Source organism: Panulirus ornatus, chromosome 64 (genome assembly GCF_036320965.1).
Source record: "Panulirus ornatus isolate Po-2019 chromosome 64, ASM3632096v1, whole genome shotgun sequence".
NCBI classification, from domain to species: domain Eukaryota; kingdom Metazoa; phylum Arthropoda; class Malacostraca; order Decapoda; family Palinuridae; genus Panulirus; species Panulirus ornatus.
The window spans coordinates 1,821,636-1,835,324 of NC_092287.1; the positions used below are offsets into that span (position 1 = coordinate 1,821,636).

General features: G+C 48.0%; 2 protein-coding genes across 7 annotated transcripts in view; one reads left to right on the forward strand and one right to left on the reverse strand.

The window, feature by feature from the left end:
• The window catches only part of LOC139746260 (uncharacterized), a 224,400-nt gene that overhangs the window by 118,350 nt on the left and 92,361 nt on the right, over positions 1-13,689 (forward strand). The gene's annotated exons all lie outside the window — the stretch shown is intronic.
• The window catches only part of LOC139746258 (putative neural-cadherin 2), a 92,930-nt gene that overhangs the window by 53,586 nt on the left and 25,655 nt on the right, over positions 1-13,689 (reverse strand). For all 3 annotated transcript variants that reach the window (XM_071657287.1, XM_071657288.1, XM_071657289.1), the window contains one exon: positions 1,972-2,103. In XM_071657287.1, the coding sequence (XP_071513388.1) occupies positions 1,972-2,103 (132 nt within the window). The remainder of the gene's footprint in view (positions 1-1,971; positions 2,104-13,689) is intronic.

Genomic DNA, 13,689 nt, shown 5'->3' on the forward strand with positions numbered 1-13,689 from the left:
CAGTCATCCAGGATGACCTCACTGTGGGTCAATGTAACCCTAACACCAGTGGCCAGTCACCCGGGATGACCTCCCCTGTGCTCTCTCTCTCTCTCTCTCTCTCTCTCTCTCTCTCTCTCTCTCTCTCTCTCTCTCTCTCTCTCTCTCCAGCTGGTAATACACCTGGTCACGCCAGTTTATCACCAACACGCCACCAAATTCCTCCAACGGAACATTGTGGTCATCCTTCACCATCCCTCTCTCCATCAGGCCTCCTTCCTCCAATAGATCATCGTAAACAAGTGTTCATCGCCCCTTCCGACAGCCTCCACTGATTACATTTGATCACTCTACCAATTTTCTCCACCACTCCATCACAGCCATGCCTCCAGCAACTCTCCCTCCCCTACATCAACAGTAGTAAACCTACAACAGCGATGTATCTAAATTTCTAATCCGAAAAAAAAATAAATTAGGATGATAAAAGAGAGACGGAACCGAGAGGAGGGGAAAAATGAAGAGCGAGTTCTGAGCTTCCTTCCTCTGTTGTCAGAAGAGATATTGCAGACATTGTGTGTGAGATACGAGCCAATAACCTAACAAAGGTGCCACACTCCTATGTCAGGTGAGGGTCGCCGCCCCTCACAGACACACACCACACCTCACCTCACAGAAAACGTGGCCTCACGAGACAGGATGATGGAGAGTGAGAGACAGACAGAGTACTGGGCCACATAGAACACAGAAAGATGGACATACAGAGAGACCAGCGTGGAGAAACAGAGAAATATTCTCTAGCAAATCGAGTTGAAGATACAATGTAAACAAATAGTAGAATGGAAATATGAAAATGATAACGGAAAAATATTTACAAGATTTTTGCGCCCAGGGGAAAACCTCCTGAGTATTGTAACCGTAGCAAGAGAATATTAATATTCTTAGTAATATTAATAATACAGCTACTGACGCAAAGAGTTACTCGGGGAAAAACAGTTATGATTCGTTGGTTAATATTCGTTTATGACTGAATATTACTTGTTGTAGACACAGTCTGACCTCCAAGGCAGCCGACATGATGGTCATGATACAGTCTTACACACTACCATGGTCATGATACAGTCGTACACACTACCATGGTCATGATACAGTCGTACACACTACCATGGTCATGATACAGTCGTACACACTACCATGGTCATGATACAGTCGTACACACTACCATGGTCATGATACAGTCGTACACACTACCATGGTCATGATACAGTCGTACACACTACCATGGTCATGATACAGTCGTACACACTACCATGGTCATGATACAGTCGTACACACTACCATGGTCATGATATTCTCCCACATTATGATATATGTAAACACCGGGGGTCGTACCGTGATAACCCCTCCTCCATGGCAGACCACTGGCTCAATATCTGGTTATATTTACTCCAATAGTCCCGTCATGTGGACGGGCTAACAGAAGCCATATACAGGTGTATTTAACCTTCTGCCTGTAGTCGGACAGATACCTTAAAATCCTAAAAGAACGACGGGTGTAAATAACTAAAATCTCGTTCATATTTTTTTTTCCCCGATGACGAACATGACACGAGGAGGACAAGACCCAGTCACATTCCATCTGTGTTGGAGGGATTGAACGAAGATGAACATGAATGAAGGTATTGTTACTCAACGGGCCGTAGGTGTTCGCAGACCTGACACTTGAAGATAGAAAGGTTATAGGAAGATGAGGAGACGAGAGGAGGAAGAGAAATTCACAGCTACGCTGTTCAGGGGGCAAGGAGGAGGTACTTATCATAACGGCCCATCCTCGAGTGCCAGATCACATGGACCTTAACGTATATAAAACATGGAACTTCCTCATGCATAGTTTAAGCATAGCACACATTGAGAACACAAGTGTATCCAGTAATACCGTATGACATAACCCTTCACAACCATAACCCTAGAACATGAGGGAGGCGGAAGACTGACCGTCCTTGTGTGTGGCGGTGACCTGGGCCACCCTTATGGCTGGAGGGGCGTCCTCCACCAGCAGGAGACAGTAGCGGGGCTCAGCGAACTGCAGGGGACCGCCGCCCCCAGCACCAGACAGCAGGCGGGTGGCTGGGGGAGAGGATGGGGACATTTAGTATTAGTAAGAAAATTAACTGAAATTGACACTTAAGAGTAATTACTCTTGTGTGAACATGGTAATAACTGATCCAGGATTGACCATCAGGCATCAGTGTGTATGTGTGTGTGTGTGTGTGTGTGTGTGTGTGCGTGCACGGAATTAACAAAGTATATACTTTAAAAAAAATTAATTAGAATGAATATTTCTGGAACGTGAGAGGATAAACACGAGGAAAGTGATGAGGCAGTCTGTATCTAGATTACCAGAACACCATTTACTGTGTGGTGAAACGTACCTTACATACAGGATGAAGATGATGTGATCTGTTGCAAAGTACCAGATGTAAACATACTGGAACTGTGTCACCATTTCCGTGGATGTGACCACAGTTGTCAAGTTTACCGTCTGATTAGAGACTCTGTGTCACTTACATGCAATAACTAGTTATTAATAGACTCATACCAGAGAACGTTATTGGAAATTTTATTTTAAAAATAGTAAGATAAGATCTAGATTGAAAGAAATCGACGAAAGGGTTGTAATGATTATGCTAAATGTCTGCAAAGATTTGTACAACATCGTTCAGCGAGCACAGTTCAAGGAGACGACCCAAGTGAGGTTGAATGTTCACCTGTGATTAACCTAGTTCATGAACAGACGATCTAACACAGTGCAGACAGGAGAGAAAGATGACACAAGGAAGGAGACGCGATCGTGAAGATCTGAGGTAGAATCATTATGTAATGAAGTTAGGAAACGAAGGAACGGCGGGAAACACTGAGGAAGACGTGGGATAACAAAACGGAGACTGAACAGAGGAACGAGATTGAACGAGACATGTTACAGAAGGTAGCCACATCGCACACTGAAGACAGGAGGGGCGTCAGATGGATGTGGACCCTCAGAGATACAAATGAAGAATATTAGAACAACAGAAAATTTTTCAAGGCTGACAAATCGAAAATCTCTCAAAGTCTGACAGCAAGAAAGCATTACATAGACACTGATCACGACAGATTAAAGGATGATAATGTCCCAGTAAATCAGCGGCTACGTTGAATAAATGAAATGCGACATGAAAAGGATTTAAAGTCGATAATGGTTTTGGATCTTCAAGAAAATCACAAGTGAATCTATGAAGGACGGAGCTGAAGAGGAAGAAATGATATTCATAGACGTATTGGAGACGACTTCAGACTTGAAGTTGTTTCAAAAGATAAAAAAGAACGAGAAGGATGAATACGCACTGAAAGATGTAGGCTGGGAGGCCCGGTTTATGTAGAAGTTTATGTGAGGAGAAATCAGTAAGTCTTAAGCACTCTGACAGACCCCAATTCTGTTGTGATTCACAACGCACTCACCTCACAACCATGACTCTAAGGTACAACACAGACACAGACACCAGCTATTTCTATAACCACACAGAACCAACCACACCACCATGGCCCTAGACAGACACAAACCAGTGCCATTCTGTCGCCTTCATCTTCAACAATCGAAAATATTTACATATATATAAATACGCGGGCCTTCCTTTCTCTATCGCCTTTATCAAAAAATGGAGTCCCTTCCCGGAACTAGTTCCCTCCACTACCTTCCCTCCAGACCCTCCATTCCGACCAGCCACAAGTCCCAGACTCCCTCCACTCAAAAGCACCAATATACTCCGTCAATACACACCATTACTATGCATGTTGTTCCCCGACGTGGCCCTCGTCTGTATCTTTCTTCATCCCAAATGGAATATTGACTGCTTGAGCACGACGGTACGACCCTGAAGGGCAACGGTACGACCCTGAAGCAGGACGCTTCTCTCCGTCCTACTACTCCAGCCGTGTGTGTTACCCGCCACAAAACTAACTTCAGAAGTTCTACATCTTCCATTTGGTGTCCCATACACAGTCCACCCATAACAAACGTTCATCCATAACGTTCTCTCTCTCTCGAGATGACTTGAAATTCCAACATAATCCCTAAGTGACAACTCAGTAGTATTTCGTGCTCTGAAAGACAGATGGCGTTGGTGTTGAGTCTGCGACGTCTCTCATTCACGATACCCTACAGTGTGGGGAGAACCCTGGCGTGTGGCCGACATCTCATCTCTTATATTCACGAGGGTAGTCGCTTGACGTCATGAAGCGCTAGTGACCCCCAGCGCCAGGGACGTCTGGGTCGCGACGTCACTGGCACAATGACTGACGTATCTCATTGTCTCGGCTTTTCCAGTGTCGTGGCCAGGGGCTCTTCCCTCCCTCGCGCCGCTATAGTGGTTCACTCAGATATTCCTCAGCAGACGATGAATTATGAAATCGCCGAAGCTTACGGTAAGCTGGACCAGGAGAGGTGAGGAGTTCCAGTTTTGCTCCTGGTGATGACTACAGGTCCACCTTTGTCTCCTTTATTTATAGTTTCCCGCGTAGCGAGGTAGCGCCCGGATCAGAAGATGGGTTTCATTCCCTCACATGTGCCCCCTAGCCGTCCCCAGTCCACAACCAAGCCCCTCACACCTTTCCATGGTTCCCCCTGACCGCTTCATGTGTCCTCGTTCAGCCCGTTGACGATACGTCGTCCCCTGTATACCACTTCGCTCCAATTCGGTTTATCTCATTTCCTTAGAACATTCGACTGATAAAACTCTGGCTCTTGATTGTTCTATGGGTCGACTTATCTTACACAGAAACAAGTTCCATCCAAGAACTTTACTCACCAGAGTTGTACACAAAAATCAAATCGTGATACCATGGGAATCTTGCGATCTCCAAACGTAATTTTACGACGAATTGTAATGAAGCGGACGACGGCGCAACATCTTGAAGGCGTCCCTCACACACACACACTCACACACACACACACACACACACACACACACACACACACACACACACACGACTTCCTCGCATCACTGGCAGCTTCGTCATGACCTGGGCCGTGTTCATGAAGCCATTCCTCTGCAGATTACACCGGGTAACACCAGCCTCCTTCTCGGAGAGCCACGTCTTATGAATCATTCCCATTCAGTATGGCAGTACAGTAGCGGATACAGGAGGAGGGGCTGCTGTAACCCAGGCAGTGTAGCTACGGTCGTCGAATCCCGATGATATCAATGATTGTGAACGACATTCCATTTGCTCCAGGACGAACTTAAGTCGCCGAGACTCAGTCAGTCAGAACTTAGAGGAAAAAGAAATTTTTTTTCTTTTGCTGGTTTTCCGGCGGTAAAATATCGGTATTGTTTAGGAAGGGAGATGTTTGGTTGCCTGGCTTAAAATATTTAGGAAAGTGGAATACTTATGAATATTCTATCAGCTTCGCTGAATAACATGAAAATACAATAGTAATTTCATAAGACATAAAGTCTTTGAATAACCTTACCTAGCAATCGCATTATGAACAATAACATTATACAGTCTTAAAAAGAAATTTTTTTTTCCTATGAAAATTTTGCTGAAAAAATTACATTTGAAAATCTCTGTCGTTTCCACATGGGATTCTCGTTTTCTTCTACAAGTTTTTCATCATAACCAGGAACCACTTGGTTAAGCCCCGTCGGTACCAGGATCTGTGGTACCATTGTGTTCATGGGCACGTACCACCACAGGACCATACCATAAACACCAGGATGTGTGATCACATTGCAACCATGAACTCAATGTACCAGTGGTAGTACCAGGACGAAGGCTACCACACCATGCATGGTCCTGTGGTACAGTACCTACCAGTACGTGATACACAGCAACCCTGGATTAAGTCATCCTACCACAGCAGAGGATACCATGAACGCTTCTACACTCGTGCTGATACAGTAACTGTGGGATATAAAGAAACTTTCTCATATACATCATTGTAACCCCGGGACCCCCACATGACAACCATGAGTCAAGACTATGAAGTTAGTCATCTTGTGTTATGATCTGTTGTTCAGGGTCTTCACTGTGGCTGAAATGAGACGATGGTGATCATGAGGACGTGGATGGGCCTCTCCCTTGTGTCTGGAGGTGAGATGGTTTTCTCCTCCTCCTCCTCCCGGGCACGAACCAACTGAGACTGGATCATTTGCCACTTCCTCCAGGTGTACCAGGATCCTGGAAAGATCCTTCGTCCCCGGGGAGTCCTCTCCAGGTCTGCCAGTGTCCGGGGACGTCGCAGGAACCCTCACAGACACTCAGAAAGGAAAGGCTTTGAGAAGCACCTCTCCGAGCCTCACCTGATCTTGTACCTCACATTTCTGACTCCTGGAAAAGCCTTCACTGGGTCTGCAGAATCCTCAGTCTGCCGCCGCTGCTTCGAACTGGGATCTTGTACCTCCTGCTGTGCTCATCACTGGCCATCGTCATCAAGACTCTGCTCAAGATGACGATACCTGGTGATATATCCGGGTTTAGTGCGACCTCCCGGACATGAGGTGGTGTAATCATGTTCTTCAAGCGGAAAGCGTTCCATCTTGGCGTCCAGCCCGCATCGTATTAGTTATCTGAATCATGCAGAAAAATCTTAATTTCCTGTCGACTTCTTGAAAAAGCTGAGGGCCATCTCTCCTCGTCTGTCTGTCTGTCCGACAGACGGTTCTTCTGGTCATCAGTCCAGGAGGAGGAGGAGGAGGAGACCTCCCACCTCCAGACACAAGGGAGAGGCCAGTCCACACTGTGGCTCCTCACCATCACCCACCCACCTTCTCTCCTCCCACGTTTAGTGCTGCACCCACACACACACTCTCCCTCTCTCTCTCTCTCTCTCTCTCTCTCCCCAGTGGTGGTGGTGGACACGCTGGTTCTCCCCAGTTATCGTCCTCCCCTGCTCGTTACTCCCACGCCCCGGATGACTTAATTGCTTCCACATTTTCTTGCAGTCTTTTTCAGAGGCTGGTCCTCCCGTCAGAAGGCTCCCGAGCGCTCTGTGGGCCACAGCTCATTGGCTTTTCTAACCTCGACGTTGAATTCCTCTTCCTTTCCCTCCCACTCGGCCCCCGTCTCATCCATCCCTCACTGCCACCCACCAGCTCCTGTCTTCTCCAGATCTCCCTCGCGTCTTGTGGAGCGAGGAGGTCGTGGACGAGTCTGTCCTCACGGTTCATACAAGCTTGCAAGACGTGATAGATAGATAGATAGATAGAGATAGATATAGATGGATAGATAGAGGTATATAAGTTTGTAATGGTAAGGTAGATAGATTGATTGATAGATAGAGGTATATAAGGTTGTAATGGTATGTATCTAAAAGTTCACATATGAGCATAAGATATCAAACCCATAACTCACAACTTCCCGCCCGCCACCTCCCCACCACACAACCCCTGATAGAGGACCCCCCCCCCCCCGCCACACACACACACCCCAGACAATATACTGCCAGTAAACCCGAGTGTTAACGCCAGTGGGAGGACGTCGTACCACCGCGCTCAGGGGAAACTCTCGCAGTTTATCATGAGTTTTTTTTTTTTATATATATAAAAATATCGGAATAAACTGTTGACAATACTGACTGCAGGGGCGAACTGGGGTGTGTGTGGGTGGGTGGGTGGGGGGGGGGGTCATAAGATACCACGACCCTTGCCAGTGTGCTTCTCCCATGCTTTGTGATGTTACTTCCCATTTTCGTTCCTGCCAGCTGTTGAGCCGGAGGGAGAGTTGGGTCATAGCCCGTCTCACGTCAACCTGTACCATGTTCATGGTACTTGTCCCACCCCCTGCTGTACCGTGGTCATGGCACAGGTCACGCCCTGCTGTACCGTGGTCATGGCACAGGTCATGCCCTGCTGTACCGTGGTCATGGCACAGGTCACGCCCTGCTGTACCGTGGTCATGGCACAGGTCATGCCCTGCTGTACCGTGGTCATGGCACAGGTCACGCCCTGCTGTACCGTGGTCATGGCACAGGTCATGCCCTGCTGTACCGTGGTCATGGCACAGGTCATGCCCTGCTGTACCGTGGTCATGGCACAGGTCACGCCCTGCTGTACCGTGGTCATGGCACAGGTCACGCCCTGCTGTACCGTGGTCATGGCACAGGTCATGCCCTGCTGTACCGTGGTCATGGCACAGGTCATGCCCTGCTGTACCGTGGTCATGGCACAGGTCACGCCCTGCTGTACCGTGGTCATGGCACAGGTCACGCCCTGCTGTACCGTGGTCATGGCACAGGTCATGCCCTGCTGTACCGTGGTCATGGCACAGGTCACGCCCTGCTGTACCGTGGTCATGGCACAGGTCACGCCCTGCTGTACCGTGGTCATGGCACAGGTCATGCCCTGCTGTACCGTGGTCATGGCACAGGTCACGCCCTGCTGTACCGTGGTCATGGCACAGGTCACGCCCTGCTGTACCGTGGTCATGGCACAGGTCACGCCCTGCTGTACCGTGGTCATGGCACAGGTCATGCCCTGCTGTACCGTGGTCATGGCACAGGTCATGCCCTGCTGTACCGTGGTCATGGCACAGGTCATGCCCTGCTGTACCGTGGTCATGGCACAGGTCATGCCCTGCTGTACCGTGGTCATGGCACAGGTCACGCCCTGCTGTACCGTGGTCATGGCACAGGTCACGCCCTGCTGTACCGTGGTCATGGCACAGGTCACGCCCTGCTGTACCGTGGTCATGGCACAGGTCACGCCCTGCTGTACCGTGGTCATGGCACAGGTCACGCCCTGCTGTACCCAAGGTCACGCCAGCATCACAGACTCATTAGCCCGTCCTGCCGTGGCTCCTCATATAATCCGCTAAGATGCTCTGTTCTCCCCCTAAACCCCTGTGTTTATCCCCTCATTAAGTGCCACAGGTTAATCCTGGCGTTATCTGTTTATTACGTCTTAATGAACGGCTCAATTTGCATATCTCCTGGCCTCTAATGCCACTCAGTATTCCTCCTTTAAAACCACACTTTCCTGTTGCGTCTCTCCTAAACAAACCACAATAACCACAGCCTTCTGTCCTTGAAGACACACTAACCACCTATCCTCTATACCTGAAGCTACACTAACCACCTATCCTCTATCCCTGAGGCTACACTAACTACCTATCCTCTATCCCTGAGGCTACACTAACCACCTATCCTCTATCCTGGACACCACACCATCACGTCTCTTCTCTACGTTTGGGAAATGACGTACAAGAAATTAATATAGAGCACAGAGCCGAGGTGGAGCTTCAGAGTTGCCACCGTGTGTTGAGGATGAACATGCCCGAGGTAGAGGCCGCACAGGAAGTGGTATACCTTCCTCACTCCTGCTGCACATCTCCCTCACTCCCTCACTCCATCTTTCTCACTCTTAGAGCCTCTTCTCCTCTTCTTAACCTCACCTTTTTCACTCCCGGAGTCTAAAGATAGAGAGAATATCCTTATAAGTTGTTATAATACTGTGGCTACATTTTCCATGTTAAACCTTCCATCTCTAACTCTGTTATTAGAACGGTTTAATGGTATATATCTGGTGCACAGGATGCATACGAGTACATATATAAGTACATTAATCAAGTACCAATTAACTACTGCAAATACTTTATTAATAGACCTCGAAATGAAGGTGAAATATGGAGTTTATTCCCTGAAATACTGCAGCGGGTTTTTAGAAGACTCCATGGAGCGGCGGAGGAAGTCAGGGTGGCCGAAAGAGTTGTCGTCACAGGCAAGGTTCAGTGTGTGGGCTAATGTGTGTAGGGAGGAGGTCGTCTCTGGCCTGATGGATTTTATGGCCCCTGGGCCGCCGGCCTCTGTACCCACCTACATTCCTCAGACGCTGGTGGTGGGTGGGTGGGTGAGGGGGAGTAGTCAAGGTACTACTAATGTACTGCAGTCTTGAGGTGTGGGAGGGTTATGGTGTCAGGGTTCGGCATTCATTGAGTGGGATTCCAACCCTGGGTACCTGGGGTTATGTGTGGGTGTCTTAGAGTCTTTTCATGTTCAAATTTTCACTGTGAATCATTTCGTTATGTAATGAGACTGAATCATTTCGTTATGGGATGTGACTGGATCATTTCGTTATGTAATGAGACTGAATCATTTCGTTATGTGATGAGACTGAATCATTTCGTTATGTGATGAGACTGAATCATTTCGTTATGTGATGAGACTGAATCATTACGTTATGGCAACAGGGGAGGAGGGTTGACGGAAGGAGACATCTTCTCTCTCCTCATGAATCAGGTTCCTGAAAAATATGTTTACGTGGATGACAGTGTGGTATTAGCTTCACCTAGGCCAGGGGGGTGGAACCTGGGGCTTCACCTAGGCCAGAGGGTGGAGCTTGGGGATTCACGTAGGCCAGGTGAGGGTGAAGCTTGGGGATTCACGTAGGCCAGGTGAGGGTGAAGCCTGGGGCTTCACCTAGGCCAGGGGAGGAAGGAGCCTGGGGCTTCACCTAGGCCAGGGGAGGAAGGAGCCTGGGGCTTCACCTAGGCCAGGGAAGAAGGATCGAACAGCTAGGGCGTGTGAGCACTCCGTCCTTAAGAGTTTCGTGCACCAGCCCTCCTGCCTGGCGGCCAGCTCGGCCAGCAACTCAACATAATGAGAACCAACACCAGGGAATGATGGAGGCTCCTGTGTTAACCTGAACCCTGATGCCCAGCGGGGAAAGTAAATGACAGACAGACAGAGGTAATAACTCATGCTGGTCATTGTTATCTTCGTATAATCTGTCTGGATCAGATGTTCCAACATGTGTACTTGTATGGCGACTCCACAGATGTATTACGTCTGTGTTGGAGCTAACTTGCAGTTCCTCCTGTGTGTGTGTGTGTGTGTGTGTGTGTTACAATGCCATTATGTGAATGTCTGTTGCTTCACCGTCGTCCAGAGATTTGGCCTGTGGTCAGCAACATGACTAGTTTTGTTACCCATGTTTTTGTTGCATCTTTAATAATGGCTGGAATTCGGTTCGATCCTGGAGGTGTGTTCTCAGCCTCGACGCTCACACTGGTCCTGCTGATACCATTTTCCAATACCTCAATACCTACGATTGCTTTGCCATCTCGTTGGTTAAACGAGTCATCTTTTAATTTGTCTTCGCTATTTGAGATGAATATTGATTCATATCGTTCATGTAACGTCTTGCTGATTTGCATGGGGTCATTTCCCCCGCCAGTTTGCCCCTGTACAGATGGTCGTGCTCGGTGATGGTGGCTTGCAACACCTGGCCATGTTGTGTAGAACTCTCCTCACTTTCACTTCTCTTCCACGAGATATCGTTATTTCCTCCTCACCGTTGTATCCTCTCCACACCCACACTCACTCTGGTTACCGGAGGGAGGCTCAGCCATGGGTGCCACCTGAGGGGACCATCCCCTGGTGATAGAGTTTGGCTAATGCGTTGGACCCTCGCCGGGCAGATAGCGTCATTCCGGCCTGGCTATAACCTTCGCTGGCCAACACTGAGGCAAAGAATGATCCCATGATCGCCAGCTTGTTGTTCGCTGGGTTTGTTTTGGGGGGAACGCTTGAAGTGGCATATAACTAGTCTGGCGTGCGTAGCCTCATAGGCATTTTATGCCTTATATATTTTCGTACTGGTGGAGTTATATATGGTAATTATATTTGGTGTAATTAGCAGGGTGTACAGTAATTGGTCTTAATTATACGTGGCCGAGTGACAGTGGGGTTAGCTTCCTCATATAAGTCTATCTAGACTGATTATTTCAACCCCTTGAACAAGACGGTACGATCCTTGAACAAGCAGTTCGACCGTTAAGGTCCGGGTCTTATGCCAGGCCATGGTACTCTCAGGGTCGAACTATCGTCATGAATTAGGTCCACAACCTTGTCATCAATTCCCACGCGTGTGTCACATGTGTAAACTCATCAACGCTGGACCGTGAAACTTTTGAACTTATTTCCATCCCTTTAACTCGTCTTCCTCAGGCATGTGAGATATGAGATGGGGAGTGATCGGTCCCCATACTGGGTGACATGGGAGCCTGCGTCACAATCTGTATATATCATAATTGTGTAGTGGTAGTACTGCCTTGTTTGGCCCGAAACCCTTAACGTGACGGGTCGTCTGTCATGTTGGATGAATGGCTTGAGGGAACTCGTAATGACCCAGTTTTTCATGTTAAGTCCGGAGTCACACGAGGTAGAGTGATCGTTAGGACAGCAACTCTCTAATGTGTGTGTGTGTGTGTGTATCTGTGATTACCTCCTCGTACAGTACGAGGGGAGGAGGGTGGAACTCTGCAGTCGTGAGTCTCCATCTTATAAACTTTTATAAAACTTTTTTGGACGTTATAGCGTCAGCATTCAGAGAGAGAGAGAGAGGGAGAGAGAGAGAGAGAGAGAACTCGGTGTACACTCGTGTATGATGGTTGCCCACCACTACCACCGCCAGAGGTCAGTGTGTGCTGGTGCGCTACAGTCAGCACCAGAGTAACGTAGAGTTCGTGACCAGCGGAGCAACGTGAGGATGTCAGCTGCTGGTGCGATTGACGGCTTACGGGGCCGGGGGTCGAGCTAGTCGGTGTTTCTCCTGGGTTAAGAAACGGTTCAGTGGTGTTGTGATGACGTCACAGCATCCCTAGTCCGTGTCAGCCAGTGAAGGTTTTCTAAAATATTGGCGCGACTGTGTTTGCGAGAGAACCCGTAATCTCGGGATTAAGAAGAAAAAAAAATAGAATTCGAAGGAACAGGAGTTCCTTAACAACTGAAAAGAAAAAATAGAAGTTGCAGGAGGTAAACACAGATCCTGTTTGAAGTGCTATAATACGTGACTCGTAGTGTTAAGTGAGGCTAGGCTGCTCCCTGGCCACTAGTTTTGTTCATGTCTCACTAATATCAACAAACACATGACAAGACGGCAGGTGTCCAGCTGTGACTCTTGCCAGCTGAAGGACGCAACGCTAAATCTTCACGTCCCACATAGTCTCAAAAAACTTCATTATCAAAATTAAAAATGGGTCCCCTCCCCCCAAGTTTCATACAGCGTGTGAACCTAACCTGACCTAACCTGACCTAACCTGACCTAACCTAACCTAACCTAACCTAACCTGACCTGACCTAACCTAACCTAACCTAAGCTAACCTGACCTAACCTAACATAACCTAACCTAACCTAACCTGACTTACCTAACCTAACCTGCCCTAATCTAACCTGACCTAACCTAACCTAACCTAACCTAACCTAACCTGACCTAACCTAACCTGACCTGACCTGACCTGACCTGACCTAATCTAACCTAACCTGACCTAACCTAAACTAACCTGAGCTGACCTAACCTAACCTGACCTGACCTGACCTGACCTGACCTAACCTAACTTAACCTGACCTAACCTAACCTAACCTGACCTGACCTAACCTAACCTAACCTAACCTAACCTAACCTAACCTGACCTAACCTAACCTAACCAGACCTAACCTAACCTAACCTAACCTGACCTGACCTAACCTAACCTGACCTGACCTAACCTAACCGAACCTAACCTAACCGAACCTAACCTAACCTAACCTAACCTAACCTGACCTAACCTAACCTGACCTAACCTAACCTAACCTGACCTAACCTGACCTAACCTAACCTAACCTAACCTAACCTGACCTAACTAACCTGACCTGACCTAACCTAACCTGACCTAACCTAACCTAACCTAACCTAACC